This window comes from Oculina patagonica, chromosome 7, assembly GCF_052425735.1.
Source record: "Oculina patagonica isolate OP01 chromosome 7, crgOcupat, whole genome shotgun sequence".
Taxonomy (NCBI): domain Eukaryota; kingdom Metazoa; phylum Cnidaria; class Anthozoa; order Scleractinia; family Oculinidae; genus Oculina; species Oculina patagonica.
In genome coordinates, this window is record NC_135764.1 from 17339008 (window position 1) to 17359081 (window position 20074).

At 37.1% G+C, this 20074-nt stretch overlaps 1 protein-coding gene across 1 annotated transcript in view; it reads left to right on the plus strand.

Annotated features, from left to right (window-relative positions):
• Window positions 1-3076, plus strand: part of LOC144661218 (nucleolar MIF4G domain-containing protein 1-like) — a 33632-nt gene extending 30556 nt beyond the window's left edge. The window contains exons 16-19 of the mRNA XM_078521914.1: window positions 79-147; window positions 2130-2261; window positions 2555-2649; window positions 2877-3076. Coding sequence (XP_078378040.1) covers window positions 79-147; window positions 2130-2261; window positions 2555-2649; window positions 2877-3042 — 462 coding nt within the window. The 3' untranslated portion in view covers window positions 3043-3076. The remainder of the gene's footprint in view (window positions 1-78; window positions 148-2129; window positions 2262-2554; window positions 2650-2876) is intronic.
• Window positions 3077-20074: the final 16998 nt, after the last annotated feature.

Sequence of the window (20074 nt, forward strand, 5' to 3'; positions counted from 1 at the left end):
TGGTTGTTAGCTTGTTCGTGAAACAGCTTCAGCGTTTAGCTTTGTTTGATAAATTGATTCAATTGTATTCATTTTTAGGAAAAAGCATATAATCCATACTATGCTTATCTTGGTCAGAAGTTCTGTGAATACAGCCGAAGCTACCAGGTAAATTGTTCTTTCCTCTGTATGATATTTAACAATTAGATCATAACCTCGAGATTTCTATGTGACGGTAGTTAATCAACAATCGACTCATAGAAAGCGAGAGCGAATGACATAATTGTTTTTGTAGAATTCTAACTCACTTTCCTTTAAATGATGATTTCTAATTATTTTTCTACATGTGAACTAGCATTAAACTTCACGTTTTGAATTTCACGATCTTTCAAGCGTACAGAAAAAAAACTTAAAACCCTGGTAGAAAAAGTACTCTTACTAAATATTGAGTATGAAGTTACGTCACTTACTCCTTAATGTAGATGCAAAAAAAGCTCCTGAACTTCTGAAGAACATTTGGAGAAAGCGGGGAAGCAGAAGAATTACTTCACCTTTAACAATATTTAACGACAGACCTGTGTTTCCTCACAGTCAAAGGGTATATTTTCCAAGCATGTTAAAAGAAAACTTCGACATTTTAAACCTCCACTCTTGAAATGAAGATCCAGTCCAAAATGACACGATGTTAAACCCAATTTGTGGGATAAATGACCTGTCAGGTACGCGGATAAAAAGGGGAATATCAAATTAACAAAAATTCAAAACAAAGGAGAGCAAGTTTGATCACGTGTTTTGGGAAGTCTTAGTTGCGAACACGTTTTTAGGCTGGGGCCTTCGGGACAACACACAACCTATTACAAAAAAAAATAAATTCAAACTATTTACCGGAGCAAGTGTCTCGGTTCGCTTTGTATAGTAAGTATTAATTAGTGAACGTCTGGCTTTGTAAGAACAGTTTTGTGTATGTGTTGCAATAAAAATTGAAAAAAGTGCCTCGGTTCGCTTTGTATAGTAAGTAATAATTAGTGAACGTCTGGCTTTGTAAGAACAGTTTTGTGTATGTGTTGCAATAAAAATTGAAACCAGTGCCTCGGTTCGCCTGTTACTAGCTTCAGTCCTGCAAATCTGAAGGAACACTCGCTGGCTGCTGGCTAAAAGGTCGGGACAGCAAACTTACAGTACAATAAACACAACTCTTTACTTCAAAGAAAATATCCAAAATTTAACCAAAGAAACATTAAATAACTTTCAAAGCAGGTACATCACACAGCTTGTTGATGTATGTTACAAACACATTCAATGTTTATAGGATGAAAGAAGATTAACGGGTCTAACGAACTGGCAGGTACAAGCTAAAATTAAAGAAATTAAACTAAAAACTTTTTTTTAGAAAAAGTTAACAAAGGGAATAAAACTGTATAATGTAATTTTCTCCCGGGGGGGGGGGGGGGCACTCCCATATATGAGCTATATAGGTATGTGCCGCTGTGAAGGGTTGGGTTTTCAAGCAGTTTAGTCTGGGATAGGGTAAGAAATCGGAAAGTTTTGGTCTAGAAAAGGGTAGCATTTGCCGGAAAACTGATTTGTGTTATGACGAATTTAGTCCAGAATAGGAATAGAAACTCAGAAGAGAAAGAGGCTTTCCTAAACGTAAATTGAATCATCGCAGCATCGTTGTTGACAGATAGTTTTCCATTAAAACATTGATAGTAATACAGTTCTAACATGTCTAAAAAATGCAAGTCTGGGATAGGGTAGGGATTTACGGTGTCGAGTCTGGTATAGGGTTGCAAAAATCAGCTAAACATGGTCTGGTAAAGGGCAAGGGCTTCAAATTTCCAGCGGCACACCCCCACCCAAAAATATACAGGGTGCCCCCCCGGGAATTTTCTCTCCTCATCGTTTTATTCCATATCCTTTTGGCACAGTTGTTCACATTTTATACCCCCAGTCTTTCAAACTTTAAATTGCGTCCATATATGCCAAATATGTGCTTGTCATTTATGTTCAGAATTAAATTTGTATTTGTAGCAGGCGGTAATGCTTTGCAAGTGGTGCCAGTAGTGTGATTACAATGAAATCAATGAGAAACTCATAACGGGTTTCTGGTTTAAATTGCACATTCAAGTGAACTGATTTGTTCGTTTCAGGTCACTTTTCAGTACTCATTCTGGGACAAGCTTAAAGTTGTTGATAACTTGGCGCCTCACAGTGTTGCTAACCTGTCACGCCTCATATCTCACCTCATTGCTACCCGGGCACTATCTCTAGCCATTCTTAAGGTAATGATGACGAAAAATGGCGTTTTTCACATTTGCTTTGATTTTGTATTACTGCGCGTAGTTATTGGTTTTAAAACCTCACGCCACTTTGTCATCCAGTTAAAAGTAAAACCAAAACCGATCGTGACTCACGAATAGCCCATATATACGAACTGTTGTAACACAACGCCTCCAGGCGAGAGTCACGTTTCGCGTACAGTTTCAAAAAAGTATTATGTTAATTATTTTAATTCCTCTCATCGTGAGCTTAAAACGCCTGTGGGTTTATACCAAGAGCAATTTTTGTTTGATAGGTTGTAAACTTTGTGGAGCTGGACAAACCATCTGTCAAATTTTTCACCCATCTGTTTCGTCACCTTCTCTCAGGCTATTCAACAGAAATAACAAGGTATGATATTGGGAGAGGTATGGAAGAGTAGAAATACTTTCTTTAGAGAATGGAGTCTTCTTGTAGTCCTGTGAATTTTCAAGACCTTTCAACTTTGATTGAAAATTCAGCAAAACGTTTAAAGCATACTTTCTGAACTGCGATGGCAGTTTGTTAGCTCTTTGTTAGTCACTTTGTTGAGCATTTTGTTGTATCTTCTCATCTGTTTTTGTTTTCTTTCTTCACAGAAATGTTTTTGAAAGGATTTCTTCTGTAAAAGAGCTTGCGTCCCTTCGCCAAAGCCTTCGAATTTTTATTAAACATTTTGTCGGAAAAATGGCATTATCTGACAAGGAAGAGAGACTTAATCTCGTAGACAGTATTCTTGGAGCTTCAGACAGCACCAAACTGTAAATACTTTTTGATGAATAAATGAAGATTTGCTGACTCTATAATCCTAGTAGGAGGAACCGTCATGTTAACGTCAGGATACATCATCCTGGCATATTTGGAGGATGTTGTGTTTTGTTTACAGCTCATTGAATAATTTTGAGTTCTTCTGTGATCTATAACTGAACAGACCCTCGGCAAAATGGAATCTTTTTGTTTTATACAATAACAGAAGACCTCAGCTCTAAAACAAGGCTTCTTCCGGTGAACTAAAAGTAAATATAATACAAAATTGTTTTCGTTTCGTTTTTGAACGTCGATTTATCTAAAACTTACAAGGGATAATCATGCATGCACTGGGGGATGATGGAATTATATCATGAGTGTTGTTTTATTGGCAGATCACCGTTTACGGTGATGTTTTAAGCTCTTGAAGTAAAAGCTGCAGATAAAATGTGTCCAAGTTTTCAGCTTGAATAGAGAGTAAAAATGTGAAATATAAACTTAAAAATATACAATCTTTTTGAAAGGCAGTTTTTTAATTCGCTTTTGTCACGACACAATTACGCTAAGTTAACGTTCCTCTTGAATCAATTTCAAAAATTCTATATCGGCGGCGAAAACTTGGACACGAACTTGCAGGTTTTGCCGCTTCCGAAGACCATCCGAATTGACAACAACGTGCGCTCTTCAAAGCTGTGACTGAACAGAGTTTGATGACAATAAATTGCTACACTTCCGGTTCACGACCGCAAAACCAGAGAAATATAAATTACTTGGAAACCACACAAGCTCTTGCTGGTTGTCATGCGTGTAGCGCCGAGTTGGCTATAACCATCTCAGATCCAACAAGCGCGAGTGGAATAATTGTTTTATTAAAAACGCCCAAAGAATTGCAATCTTTGAGCTCCCCAGCTATTATAGAGGTTAAGCATGACGTTAACGGCAAACGGCAAAGATAACTTCTGATTTTTCCTCTTTTCTTCTAATCCTTAAATAAAGCACACAAAAACGGAATATTGTCTCCTACTCATTCATTGCAAATACAAATTATTTTACTCTACTGAGAAACGGCAAAAGTTTCATTTTTGCCGTTTGCCGTAAACGTCATGCCTAACCTCTCTATTTTCGTTGACGCTTATCGGCTACCAAATTTGCGGTCAATGGTATATGAGCTAACATTCCATTGCCTGTTAACCAATCAAAACGCATGAATTGTAATATACCGTTGCTAGTTTTTAATATTCTCCCTATTTCACTTGTCAAGACACGTGACACGAGGATATGTGAAAACTTTCTGCATTCTTGGCGTTCTTAATGTAATACCATGTGTAAGGATTCTTTTCATACCTGGGTGTAAGATTGACTGTCACGGCTGCGTTAAATTTATTTTATTAAGTTTTGCCAAGTAGCAAATTGCATTTGCTGTGTTATTGAAATGTTCCTTTACTGTTTGACATGTAAGAGGTTATTTTTATTTTTCACCGAATTTTGTTGGTCATTTCCTATGATTAAATTTGGCAAAATCCGTAACACAGTCCCTTTAAACTTTCAGAGATTCCAGCGGCTTACAAGTAAGGTATGTACCATTAGAAATGTGAAGGGGGGATTTCTTAAAAAGGTACGTTAATTTTTACAACCAGCAGTAGATGAAGTTTTCTTAGAATTAATGCACCATTTGTATTTGATGGTTTTGCAAAGCATTCATAATTATAGTTTGTTAATATATTCTTAATAGTTTCAAATAAACTGTGATGAATGATTGGCGTTTTTGGGACATCTTTCGTTCATGGTTGTAAACACATTGTAAAACATCAAATTCATTAACGTGTGTGCAAGTGGGACTTATGAATCCGTGGCACTTTCCGCCATTTCGTTTTTCGTTTGATTCATTTGGTTGGTAAAACTGAAAATCTCTTTATTTTATACTTTCCGTTTTCGAAAGTTGGATTATCTTTGTTTATTTTATCCTGCGCTTTCTCCATCCTTGTACCCTTTTCTTAATTCAAATTTCTATTTTTCCTTTATCAATATTTTCTTTTTCTTTTTTTCCTTTTTTCTTTTTCTTTATTTCTTTTTCATTTTACCTTCTTCCTTTTTACTTTTTTCTTTATTCTTTTTCTTAGTTCTTTTTCATTTTACCTTTTTCCTTTTTTTACTCTGCCATTTTTTTCTTTTCTTTCAATCGCTTACCCAGTAACCTTTGCTCGCAAATTACGCGCCATTTTTAGCCATTTCCATGTGAGCTTCATTTGGTGCCCAGTGAATCCGTGGCACTTTCCGCCATTTCGTTTTTCGCTTGGTTAATTTGGCCTGTAAAACTAAGAATGTCTCTTTATTTCATATTTTCCTATCTCAATTGTTTGATCGACTTTTGATAATTTTATTCTGTGCTTTTCCCGTTTTCTCTTTTCTTTTTATTTAATATCCATATTTTTCTGATTCCGCTTATTCCTTTCTTTTCCATTTCTTTATTCCTTTTTAATTTTCCTTTTGTCTATTTTTCGGTTTTCTTTTTTCCTATTTTCTTTTTTCTTTTTCCGTTATTCCGTTTTTCTTTTTACCTTTTTCCTTTTTCCTATTTTTCTTTTTCTTTATTTCTTTTTCTTGTCTCCTATCATTCCTAAATATCTTTGTCTTTTTTTTACCTTTTCCTTTTCTCGGCTTCCTTTATTTTTTCGTTTCGTTTCGTTTTGCCAACACAGCGACGAACTACGGGTTGCAAGGAATGCTTGGATGTATATTTTGTTGCCAATACGAATTTAGGCGCCATATTGCAATGAATTCGACTGAAAAAGACGGCATTCGGTCTCTTGTCTGGGCCGGAAAAATGCATGAGGAAATCGCTTCGTTGTTACAGGCAAGTGTTTTAATATGCCCATGTTCCCTACTTGACTTGTTGAAATTAAATACCGTGCGCGAGGGGAGTGACTGTTACTTACTGCTTTCTTTCCTTTCGCCGCTTGTGCCGGAGGCAAGATAAGATGGTTGGTACGAAAAATGATTTCCAAGGGGCAGGGGTAACTTGTCTTTAGCGTCGGTTTCGCGAGTTATTTGCTTACCATGTACTTCGAATTCGTATATAACAAAGCATAATATGTCCGCCACATTTAAAACCATTGTGCCTGGATCGGGCATTACAACACTGTCATCACCGATAGATAGATCGTTTCGGCCTGCACAGTAATCGTGCTATCATTGAGCTTTACTTTAAGAACTTTTTCTCCGCTTTGGACTTGCACAAAGTTCACCATGTGAGAGTTTGAAGACCACCAGGCACCAAATGAAGCTCATGTGGTAATGGAAAAAATCTCGATGATTTGGTAAGTGCAGAATGCAATATGGAACAATTGAAAGTATGATGTTTTATATATGTTCGTGTTTATTTGCTTTACTTTACTTTCGGAAAAACTGTTCACAGGCTACTTGTATTCTTTCCTAGGTGTTCCTTACGTTAATCTTTGCAAACGTAACACGACACTTTCGTTCGTTTGTAACAAAATACTTTTGTTTTCCTTGAAAATGCCGTAACATGAAACTCTTGTTTTTTGTTTGTTTTACGGCGACATCGATGACATTTGTTTAATTTAATTAAGTTACGGTTTAAACTGCACGAAAGACGATTCTCAAAACTAAAGAACAAATCTAATCAAAAAACATCTTTTTCGAAAGGGTTTTTAAAACGCAGTACAGCTAGGATATTTGTTTCCTGGTTATCAGGTGTTCACGCCGAAAATCCCGGTGCAAGTTTTTGCATACCTAATTACGATTTACGAAAGCGCTGTGAACACGTCACACGCTCACTCAAGCATGAAGCCGAGAAGCACGTAGTGTGAAGATTTCTTTCAAGAAATGTCGGAACCGTCACGAAAGCATGTTCAAACACTAAAGCGGCAGAGGTTTTACAAAATAAAACGGAGGTTAGTTCAACCGATGGAGAACAAATAAAAGGAAAGGAAGTGACGGATGTAACATGATATTGTTGTTTTTTTCTCGCAGATCGCTGTGATGCCTTTTAAGTCTAATTAAATTAACGCCACGGATTCTACAGGAATTCAACCGCATTGAAAAGCACACCACGTTAGGCTTTAATACAAAATTTCTAAACACGTCACTGTTATTTTAATTTTCGATAGCTTGAATTTCAGTTTGTTATTGAAACAGCAAACGAGATACTTTTGTTTTTGTCAAAAACATGTAACATACTTTTGTTTTTGTCAAAAACGGATGTAACATGATGTTTATGGTAACGTGATTTATTTTCTGCAAAGAAGGCGACATTGATTATAACACAGATGTTATCAGGTTATCAATTAATTATGAGATGCTAGATCACCTTTTCTAAGAAAACAGCATTGCCATATCAAGAAATATTTCACATGATCTGCTATGACGCCTTACTGTCTAATTCAATTAATTTGTGGTTTTAACTTGGGGCCACGGAGTCTACACGAATCCTTCTGCAGAAGAAAAACGCAATGTTCGTGATGAAGACTGATCTGCGCATGCGTTTAGCACAAAGTATTTTTTCCAGAAAGAATTGTACCACAAGGAGAGCATAGTGCTTTCTGAAACAAATATATACCTTGAGTTCTTCAATTGTAAGTATCGTAATGGACTCCCCGATTTACCAAGGGCACACGGTCAGGTGCTCTCCATCCCCTCCCCCCTTTACAGAAATAATTAATTAATTGATATTAATTAATTAATTGGTGATTAAAAGTTTACACCGCGTTAGCGGTTTAGTGGCTTAGTGGTTTAGTGGTTTAGTGGTTTAGTGGTTTAGGGGTTTAGCAAACGCCAACCCACCAAACCATCACAATAGTGCATTCTGCACTAAAAATGGCTCGAAATATGCCAGCAAAGGTTACTGGGTATGCGACGGAGAGAAAAGACAAAAATGGAAGAAAGTAAAAGTAAAAAAGGAATACAGAAAAAGCAAAAAAGAAAAATGGAGAAAAGAAAAAGGAATAGCGAAACAGAAAAAAAAGGAAAACGGTAAAACGGTAAAAAGAAAAACGAAATATCAATAAAAAGAAAATAGAAAAGTGAATAAAGAAAATGATAAAAAGGATAATACATAAAACGGTACCAGAAATAGGAAATATGAAAAATGGAGAAAGCACAGGATAAAACTGTCAAAAATTAATCGACCTATCAAAAACGAAAAATATGAAATAAAGAGACTTTCAATTTTACGGATCAAATTAACCAAGTGAAAAACGAAATGGCGGAAAGTGCCACGGATTAAAATACAGCCGTTTACAATTCGTGGCACTTTCCGCCATTTCGTTTTTCGCTTGGTTAGTTTGGTTCGTAAAACTAAATGTCTCTTTATTTTATATTTTTCGTTCTCGATAGTGAGATAAGTTTTATCCTGTGCTTTATCCATTTTTCTCTTTCCTTTTTATTAAATTATAATATTCTTTTTTCTGGTTCCGCTTTATCCTTTTCTTTATTCCTTTTTCAATTTTTAATTTATCATTTTTCGTTTTTCGTTTTTCTTTATTCCTATTTTCCTTTTTTCCTTTATCCTTTTTCGTTTTACCTTTTTCCTTTTTACTATTTTCTTTTCTCCTTTTTTCTATCGTTGATTTAGAAGGCATTATTCTCAAACCCTTGTTGTCAAGCAGCATGACACGTGTTCCAACCTCCTCTTCCTCCATTCGTGCAACTTACTTACTTAGAGTGAGGTATATCTGATAGATGGGTGAGGGTTTACCATCCACAACTTCGGAGATGATAATATTCTTGCGCCATTTCGAGTTTGCCCATGAGTCCCTGCTTGACTTGAAAGTAAATGCCGGTCGCGAGGGAAGCGACTGCTTTTTACTGCAGCTGGTTTCTCACTTTTCGCCGCTTGTGCCGGCGGCAATAAAGTTGGTTGGCGAGTTATTTGCTGACCATATCCTTTGTATGTAACAAAGAATAATATGTCCGCAATATTGAAAACCTTTGTGTCTGGATCGGGGATTACCACACTGTCATCACCGATTAGATATATCGTTTCGGCCTGCAGGATAAACACCTTGGACAACACAGTAATCGTGCTATTATTAAGCTTTGCTTTAAGAACTTTTTCTCCGCTTTGGACTTCCACAAAGTATCTTATTGTTGCCTATTTCTTTTCTCCGCTTTGGTGTTGCACAAAGTTCTCCATGTCAGAGTTTGATCATGAAGACCACAAGGCACCAGATAAAGTTCGCATGTAAATGGTTAAAGATGGCGCGAAATTTGCGAGCAAAGGTTACTGGGTATGCGATTGAGAGAAAAAAAATGGGAGAAAGTAAAAGGAAAAATGTAAAATTAAAAATAAATACAGAAAAAGAAAAAGGAAGAAAAAAGAATAAAGAAAAACGAAAAAAGGAAGAAGGTAAAAAGGAAAAAGGAACAGAGAAAAAAGGAAAAGGGAAAAAGGAAAAAAGAACAACGAAATATTGATAAAGGGAAAATAGAAATTTGAATAAAGAAAAGGGTAAAAGGATAAAGGATTAGACGGTACCAGAAAAAATAAATATGAAAAAACGGAGAAAGCACAGGATAACATTATCAAAAATTATTCCAACTATCGAAAACGGAAAATATAAATAAAGAGATTTTCAGTTTTTACAACCAAATGAATCAAACGAAAAACAAAATGGCGGAAAGTGCCACGGATTCCAGTGGTCTTCATGATCAAATTCTGACGTGGAGAACTTTGTGCAAGTCCAAAGCTTGTTCCATCTATCAGATATATCCCACTCTCAGTAAATGAAACAGCATCGTTCGAGCAAGTCACACGAATGGTGGCCGGTTGAAGAGGAGGTTAGAACACGTGTCATGCTGTTCGACAACAAGGATTTGCGAATATGCCTATGAATTAGCGATAGAATAAAGGAGAAAAGAAAAAGAAATAAATAGAAAAGAAAAAAGGAAAAAGGTAAAACGAAAAACGGAATAAAGAAAAATGAAAATAGAAATAAAGAATAAAGAAAAAAACATAAATGAAAAATCGAAAAAGGAACAAAGAAAAGGATAGAATGCAACCAGAAAAAGGAATATGATAATTTAATAAAAAAAGGAAAGAGAAAAATGGATAAAGCACATACAGGATAAAATATTTAAAACTTTATCGCTTTATCGAGAACGGAAAATATAAAATAAAGAGACATTCAGTTTTACGAACCCTACTAACCAAGTGGAAAACGAAATGGCGGAAAGTGCCACGGATTTTGATCGACTATATTTGTCAGTTCTTTTATTAAAGAATTCTAAACGTGTGCTATCATATAACTTGCATGAGAATAGAAACTGATGCATTTTGTTTTCAATTTGATTTGAATGGCGGAAAGAACAGATTTATAGGAGTCTGAGAATAGTTTGTCTACCTGTTTCGATACGTAACTGATGGTTCCCTAATCTAAACTTATTTAAAGCAGTTCTGTGGCGAGGATTGTTTATCGCGTCCAGGAGACCGGTATTTTGGTATAAAAATCTAATTTTCTGTGCTTGTCAATGATGTTTAATTGATGAGCTGTTAATGACTTGCTAATGTTTTGCTTAATATGGGAAAGAAAGAGTTTCTCGTTGGGTTTGCCGCATATTTGATTACCGGTAATTTTATGTACCAGACCTGTCTGGGTTTTTTCAGCCGTCTTCTTAGAGAACTCTAGACATTGCTTAGCGATACTGTACACAGTCAACGGTTATCCATGTACGATTTTTTTTTTTTTTTGGTTTCTTTGCAATGCAGGATTTTTTCTCTTATTTAATTAATTGTTTTGCGGGATTTTCCCCCAGTCTTTGGACCCCCCCCCCCCCCCCTGTTTCACATTTTTAATGGTGCAATTCGGATTAAATGACAGGCTTCATATTCGTAATAAATTTAAATGTCATTCGTGCCGAATCTAGTGTATCCCGTGCTGGCTTGGCTCACGTAATACCGGGTTTAAATTAAAAGCTGTTTTAAACAGTGTTTAAAAACCTTCCTGTTAAATCGAAATTGCAAACACAAGGAAATTCCCAGAAATCAATTGCATGTGTACTTAACAGTTATTTTACGAGCGCGCGTTGGATATGAGTTGGTTATAACGATCTCATATCCAACAAGCACGAGTGGAATAATTTCTTATTAAAAACGCCCAAAGAATTGCAATATTTTAGTTCCCAAGCTGTTTTCGTCGACGCGTATCGGTTACCATATTTTTGGTCATGGTATATGACGATGGTCATGGTATATGGTATATGAGCTCATATACCAATGGCTGTCAACCAATCAAAACGCAGGAACTGCAGTATACTATTACTAGTTTTGAATTATACTGACTACGTTCATGTATAACACAAAGCAAAATACACCCAGGCAGTAAGAAAGGCTCTAACACAAAGTATAACCGAAATAGAGAAATTGTATTTGAAGTGTTCTCTTAGATTTAAAATACAAAAAAAAAAACAGAAATCTGTGCAAACTTTATAAGCAGCCAAGTAGTAGCCAAGGACGAACAAATTATGTCCTTTGATGTTGTATCTCTCTTTACTTCAATCCCAGTAGATTTGGCGATAAATATTGTTCAACGCAAACTTGGTGAGACAACTGAATGGAAAGCCCTTAAAAGCTTGACACAAGCGTACTCTCCTTCGTACTTAACAACAGCTATTTCTCATCTGAAGGAACTCGGAAGCACCAAGTATTTGGCTGTGTGATGGGATCGCACAGCCAAAAATTGAGGAAAAGGCCTTAGCCTCTGCACCAGTAAAACCGCGCTGGTGGCGCCGCTACGTTGACGACTCTAATGCGTGCCTAAAGAGTGAAAGCATCAGAGTTTTTCACAGCCATCTGAATTCCATTAACCCTCATATCCAATTCACGATAGAAATGCCAACTACAGGCGCGGAAGGCCAAACCATAGCTTTACTTGATACAAGTAACACGGTATCTGCGAGTGGTCAAGTGGAAGTGGGCGTATACAGGAAACCCACGCACACAAACAATTATATCTCGCCTTCGAGTCGCATAGTCCCGCGCAAACCAAACGAGCTGTAGTAAAGACACTAATGGACCGTGCCAAATATCTTCCCTCGACCTCTGAGCCGGGAAACAGAGCGAAAAACAACAAGTAATCGGTGATCTTAAAGTCAACGGATACCCCCAAAGTTTTATTGATCGTTGCCTTGTTTCGGCTCAAGAAACCATACAGCCAGAAAACCAAGAAAGTCAAGAGAGTCCAAGGGGTTACGCTCCAAACCCTAACATAAAGGGTGTTTCCGAGAGAGTTCGACGTGTGCTTAGCAGAGAAAACATAAGAACCACTTTCAAGCCTGTTAAAGCATTGGGCAGTATCTTTAAGGAACCAAAAGACCGCCCCGCCACAAATCAGATCAAGGGAATTGTGTACAAAGTCAAATGCAAAACATGTGATTTTGCCTATGTGGGAGAGAGCAAAAGATCGTGGAATTCGCGCGGCGCAGAGCACAAGCCTGGCACAAGATCTTAAAACGAAAGCGCAATTAGATTTCATGCGGAAACAACAGACCATGACATTCATCCGGATTATGTAGAAATTTTAGAAAGAAATGTCAACAATAGGCAACAACGCCTATTCCTAGAAGCGCTACATTCTATCCAGGACATTAACTGTGTGAATGAGCATGTGCATTTCCCACAAGTTTATTTAACATTGGGAACATCCCTAGAAACCGGGGGTGTATAAAAACTTATGCAAAAAACTGAACCAATTTTAATTCTAATGAAGGTAACAGAAAGTTACCGAAAATTCAGTTTTATACGTTTTTTACCACCGATTTTAAGATCAGATACAAACCCTTTTTTTTATTATTAAAACTGTAAATGGTTTGACACAGTCGTAGGAGTGCGAGTGTGAAACTCGAATAACTGTCCATACAGTCTCTATCTTTAATTATAGTATTATAAACAAGGCAGCCGGCGATTGACCCGGGAATGGACCCTGGGACCTTGCTCACGAGTATCGTGTATCTTGTAGACTACAAGCAACCCCTCCGTTTTCTTAGTCTGTGGTGAGTGAAGCTAAAAAAGAACGCGGCACGCGTCTCGCCTAACCTATCATTTAAAAAGAACGCCTTATCGCAGGTTACGTCTCCCTAACCTGCAATCAAAAAAGAACGCCTGATCGCAGGTTACGTCTCGCCTCCAGAATAACCTTCCAAGCAGTGCGAAGTATTTTTATGCTTCTCCTGCTTTTTAGTTATTAAATTTAAGTATTGAAATTCTGTAAAGCAGATGTCTCCCTTTGTTTTTACGTTGTTAGATTGTCAGCACTCTACAGAAAATTATTCTTATATTTTCTTTAGTTTTGTCATGTTTCCATTTAAGCATTTTTCATTAACGATTCCCAAACGCATTAACGGGGTTATTTTTAGCTCAAGTAATAACGCTTATCATAAAAAATTAATTAGCAGAGCATGTTTTGAGCCTAGAAAGTTAAAATTTATGAGAAGGAAAGTAGCTTTTTAGGCCTTGTATACTTCTAAGCTGGTGCGTTTCGCTTGCTTGAGCCGATATTGCTGACCAACGAAACAGTCGAAAGCCGTTTGAAGTCAGTTACGATATTAACTAATTTGCCTTAGATAACACAGAATTAGATAGCTTTAGCTGATTGGCTGGACCGTGAACGATATTTGAATGACCAATACTACCTTTGTCAATATGACTGTGTAGACGCCGACGAATACAGATGAAAGTAACGTCCGTGGACGACCCGCCATCATTTGAAAGAAGGCATCCGAAAGCGCAGGTAAGAAATGTTATTGCGCAATGTGACTCACTTCAACCATCAATGCTTCGATACGTTGAAAAGGGACAGAAAGCGACTCTGCGACCACAAAATCTCATTTCGCAGTTTGTTTGTGACACTAGAAATTTATTCACGTTCAAACCAGATTCAAATCTTATAAATTTACATTTCCTTTATTCTTTTGAACAAGAAACTGTACGAAGCTTTTTAAAATAATAACCACACGAACGTTTCTTGTCCGGCGGCTATCCCGGCAAACAATCGTCTAGCTAGTTTTAATTCCAAATCAGTTTGGTAAAACTCTGTTCGCACAAGGCGACGGACCCCATCCAATTGGTGAAGGTTTGCATATCCTGGCAGCGTACTGTTTCACCTCCCCAAATTGGAAGTGTTGTAAGTAATTTATTGCGCAGTTTGACTTCTTCAATTTGAAGTACTTGTGCATAAACACAATAATATTTTACTCGCTAGTCATTCCGTACGCAGCTAGCTGGATAAAATAAACATGTATAAAAAAACCGAAATGTCTTGTTCTTCCAAAGTGTTAGAATCATAAAAAAATCTTGATTTGTTATTTCATCGCGTACAGTTGCATTCTAGCGTTGTGTGTTTAATACACAGGTATATTTGTGTGGATCAGGTACTGCCGGATTGTGGATACATTTATCAGGCTGCCGTGTTGGGAAAAAATGAAAAATTTACATAACACTAAAAAGCTCTCTTGGGTCGGATTATCATTGGTTTTGGAAATTTTGCTTCGCCTTTTAATCCGCTTTTAAACCTGAATTGAAAAAGTGGAAGCCTAATTTTTCTCTTGTGAAATACAATCATGTCAAAAGTAAGCAGAAAATAAACATAAAAGATAAAGGTTGAATGTAAATTGTACCCGGCATAGATAACACATTTGCCCTTAGTAACAGGTTTTATGGCCCTTGTCAAGAAACTGTAAACATTTCTTTGTTGCTGTAGTTGATAACATTCATTTACATTCGGATTTGACGATATGTTGTTATATGTCTAAGAGCGATATTATATGAGTACTTTATGCTTTGCACTGGAGAAAATTTCATTGCTTACAACTTAGTAACGTACAATAAATCAGGAATCCAGCGAGTTGAGCCCGTCTTGCCGGGCATAAAAATAGCTCAACTTACTTTATTGTAAGCGGTTTTATTGGTTTGGCCTAGCCTCAAAGTTTTTCTTCTTGTGATCTAATATGATACATAGCTTACATAATAATTGGAATTGAAAATATTTTTTCAGTGCTTTTCCCGGCTAAATTAAGGCCCGGTTCAGACGCCGATCTTTTCATGAGCCGAACCTAATTCCTTGAATTAAGTACATGAAAAGATCGGCGTCTGAATCAAATAAGAACGTCTATTTCAATTTGGAACGGCTCACCCGTTCTTCCCGCCTGGCTTGGCCGAGAATTTCGCCTGTGGAACGCCTTTGGAACGACTTTGATTCAGACGCCGTACTTTTCATTGGCCGATCCAAATTTATAAATTATTATAATATATTTTGACTGGTTTTATTGGAACTGTATTAAAAACGGCCTCGGAACGGCCAAAAAGTACGGCGTCTGAATCAAGAGGCGTACTTTTGTCAATTTGGGTCGGTCCAAATTCGAATTGAGTTAGGCTCATGAAAAGTACGGCGTCTGAACCGGGCCTAAGACCGGCAAATTTTCCAGTCATTTCTATTCTGCTCTGTGTTCGTTCGATTGTCTATTAAACGTGGCACGACAAACGTGCACGCACAAAAAAGTTAGAATGTCAGCCAATTGTTTGATTTTGGGGTTGTGTTCGGTGGGCCCAAATAGCCAGCTGGCCAGCCTCCTTCAAGTTGCCGGAGTTCTTAAGTATGCTATGTTTTTTTTTTCTTTATACACGGCTCCACAAGCTTCTAGCTATTGACACAACCGTTAATGCTAACCTTTTTCATATATTTTGTCGTAAACTTTTGTTGGCGTTGTTTCAGCCGGTTGTAGTTTGCTTATCTGTCATTGGATGTTCCAGTATGGGTGGTTAATTAAGGAGATATGTTGGTACGGCACTCAACGGATATCAGTGCCCTCCATCCTTGTTCGTGATCAGGATTAATTAACAGAGAGTGGATTATTATCGATCCTTAAAACTGTCTTACTTTAACTATATATCTTAGCTTACTATCCTGGAAAGAGAATTAATACGGTATGCTAAACATGTGGTGAAAACAAAAAAATTTATAAGTACATGAAACCCTACCCGGCATTAACAAGGAAGTATAGTTTTGAACAATCATTCACCCAGCATACTCTTCTGTTTATCATTAAATTTCTTGGACTAATTTGAGTATTTCATATGTCTAGAACTGAACAACAACTCAAAACAACTTTTGGTAGACTGGTTCAGTTAATCAATGTAATAGCGCATTAATAATGCAAACCTGTACCGATTATATTGAACAGTTGTTCAGTTGTGCCTGGCGTTAATATTCTCTAGTTGGTTTATTTTATATCCCACAGTAAGAGCCGACGAAGGAAACGCTTTATTGTAGTTCAAGGGAGTTTCCCAGAAGAAAAAGATTCTAGAACCGCTACATAAAGACCGTACTCATATAGAGTACGGTGCAGAATTCCGGCATATAGGGGTTTAAATATTTGGATTCGGAATTTGACTTAAAACAGTATAGTTACTGTTCACACAGTACGGTTGTAAGGAAGTTTTCCAATCATGAATGTACGAATTGTATCAGAGATAACAGGCCTAGCAGTCCACAATGTCGGGGACACGATAACGATCCGAGCTGTCCAGGTGTAGGCCCCGAATGAGTGTTCTCGCAGTGCTCTCCAACCCACCCGTCTAACAGGGCAGCCTGACAATTTAGCCACAAAAACCGACATTTCCGGTTGGTATGCCAATGGTAAGGTTCATTTTCTTGAAAATTCCCGTTGGAACGAACTGACTGGGATTTCCCTTACCATTATGGCATTTGCACGATTTTCCAATTCCAGTCTCATACCAACGAAAAACAAGAAACCGAATTATAAATGGTAAGCGCCATCCTTTTTTGGTTGCTTTGCTGATTTCGGAAAAAACCCTTACCATTATTCAGTGATCATCTCAACCAGTTCCTTCCGACAAATGGTAAGCACTCCTGGCATTGGACCGTGACATTCCATCACGGACCAAGCACCAGTTTTGATAACTACGGTTATCAAACGGTCAAACACCGATTTTTGAAATTAATGCTGCACTGACCAGGTGTCCAGTAATGGGTCAGTAATAGTCGATATTTTCTGAATCAATAGCAACTGATTGACTGAGAAGAAAGCAGCTAGTCTGTACAGCAAGCTGGAGACACTAACAAAGTCTAGTAATTCAATTAGAGATCAATAATGATAATAATAATAATAATAATAATAATAATAATAATAATAATAATAATAACGATGAAGAAGAAGACGACGACGATGATGACGACGTCCAAAACAAAGTCTATTGAAGTCTTACTTAGTAGTAATTCGCCTGTGAATACAATAGCCTGTGAACAGTGACGCGACAAGAAAACAAATCCCCATCTAGTTCTTACCTTTGATTAACATAATTGATGAATATTCACTCACATGCAGAATCTGAGGCATATTGTAATCGCCGGGGCGAAAACCGAAACCGGGCGTTGGAGCTACTAGGTGGGAATGGGGTGGTTTATCAGGTGCGTCGAAAAAATGCGAACCAGGCCTTTTTTTCGAATTTAAATTCATAATAAAAACTCCATTTTGTGCAAAATTTTACACCATTTTTAACCACGGGCTGGTGTCCAAGTGAAATAGGAAGTTTAAACACTTCTACACAGTGTTACCATGTTGGGAGATTTTGGCCAAGCTGACAAAATCAAACGATGTCGACGATCAAGAGTCGTGCTCTTTTGTTCGGACATTAAGCTCTATAATAATTTATTTGAATCAAAAACTGACCGTGCGAACATAAACCGCAATGTTGTCCTCTAAAAGTCCCCAGTTCTGGTCGAGTCACGTGACGTGCGAAGACCGAAAAAAATGACACTGAAGATGGATTATAATAAGGGGAGTAGTCAATTTAAGTTTGCTTTGCACCGTCCTCTATCCTTGTACTGTAGTACAGTTTCAATTCATCGAGATATACCTATTACCCACTAATGAACTCAGTGCGTCAAAACAGAAGGGCCTGTGTACCAAGGCAAAGCTTGAGAAACATTTTCCGAAAGCAGCGGCATTATATGTATGCAGGTGAAGATGATGAATCTGAACATCTCCTACTGACTCGATCTATTTATTTATGTCCCCTGGAAGTTTTCTTCAATTGACTTGTAATTACAGTCCTTATTTGCCTCCCACACTGAGCTTGGATCGCTTCTAATGGCTTTGAAATAAAAAAAATCATGTTCATAACTTCTACAAACAATTTAAAATGCAAATCATAAAGAAGAGTGCAGTTTTTTTAATGAGACTGAACGGGTCAGGCTCCGCCTCGCCGAAGGTGTTAATTAGCTACCATTTATCCAGTGTTTTTATTTTTATTTTGCGGCGGCTATGCTAAGCCTGCTTTTCATTCCCACTGAGTACACCTCTATACACGAGTTAATGAGATATTATAATACTACCGGGATTATTTCAAACTTAATAAAAGGGAAGTGACCAGAATATCTTATAATAAGGTAACTCAGTTTTCGCCTAGCAAGGCCAGTGTTTTATGAAATAGACAAAACGGTTTATAGATGTACTGATTGCGGATAAAGGTAACATCTTAGCGCACAAAAGGGCTATCTTGGTTTAATTTTGATTTTTGTCAAACTTTGAAAGAACAAAGCACACTGGATGTCTTTGAAATATTATTTTGTAATGCTTTGGCCTTGGTTTCGAAAAGGTCACCATTTAAAATGTAGTGATTAGTTTATGTAAATAAAAACGTGCATGTGGTTTGCAACTTGTGAACCAAAAATAGATTTACATGATTCTTGGACTAATTAGAATATTAAAAGACATTAGTCGTTGAGGAATACTCGTGGAACCACTCTTTTCCATCGCTACAGACTGAGAATCTCCGTAGGTGGCTAAAACCAATTTTTTACGCAATTACCACTATTATATTCTCACAAAAACTTCACATTCAGTCAGTTGACTTTCATTGAACGCATTTTAATATTCGATGCTTGTGGAATGGTCAAGCAGACTGAACCATTTCACCAAAGGTATGTTCGTGTAAAATCATCTAAGATTTGGGGCGGAAAAAACATGCAAATTTGCAACTCCTTTAACCGAGAAAAACAATATGTATTGTTTTGCGCTAACCTGTACGTAGCCGCCTGATTTTTGTAGTTTTCAGTGGACGGATGGACCAGTAAAGCCGCTAATTGAACTTTTATTATAGTTTCTAAAACGGTTTTTCCTTTTACGTTTTGGTCAAAATTCTAAGAAATAATTTTATAAATATTCCATAGGTTATTGTATTGTGAGAAAGTCTGGCGCGCGGTCAGTCAGTGACCCACGCCTGTCAAAATACGAAAATGATTATGTTGTTCAGTTATTTTTGCACTTTTATAATAATTTACTATTCTTTTCCTTCTTTACAGTGTTTCTGGTAAATTTGTCAAGTGTATCAAGGAAATCTCCAAGAATTATCCGTCTTAAAACAGTCCGATGTGAGTCGGTGGTAAGTCAGTCATCGATTGTGTTTATTAGACGATGCCATCAGTTTTATTAATATTCTTACAACGCGAAAGAACACTGATGATATTACATTCGGCGAGCACTACACCTCCTCCTTTCCTGACATTATATTCCGGCTAAAAAATTAACATACTTGACAATTAAAATCGAATAGGACAGCTAAGAGAGTTTCTGACGGTCAAGGAGTTTTCACCGATCAAGATACTTTTCAGAATATAGCGATGAGCAGAACAAACGGCTGGGTGACTCATTCGATAACAAGTAAGCTTTGGTATTATATGCTTACAGATTGTTCATAAACGTTCTCTCTGAGTAAGTTCAAAAAAGACCTTAGCTTTAGAAAAACTAAACTGCTTAGTTTATCTGATAGGAAAAAAACATGTAAACAGTGAAAACTATAAATTGTTCCGAGAAAATAGAAAGAATTTGCATTTGGGTTGTGTTTCTAATAGACGCTAATAGGATGGGACAATGCGTTATTGTCTTATATTTGTATGAATATGATTATTTTCATCCTCTCTGCTTCTTTTCTTCGTTTCCGATGATTGGGGGATGGAGATTTCCAAATCTTATTTAGTCCTAGTAAAAGTGATATCACAGACTGATAACGGTGATG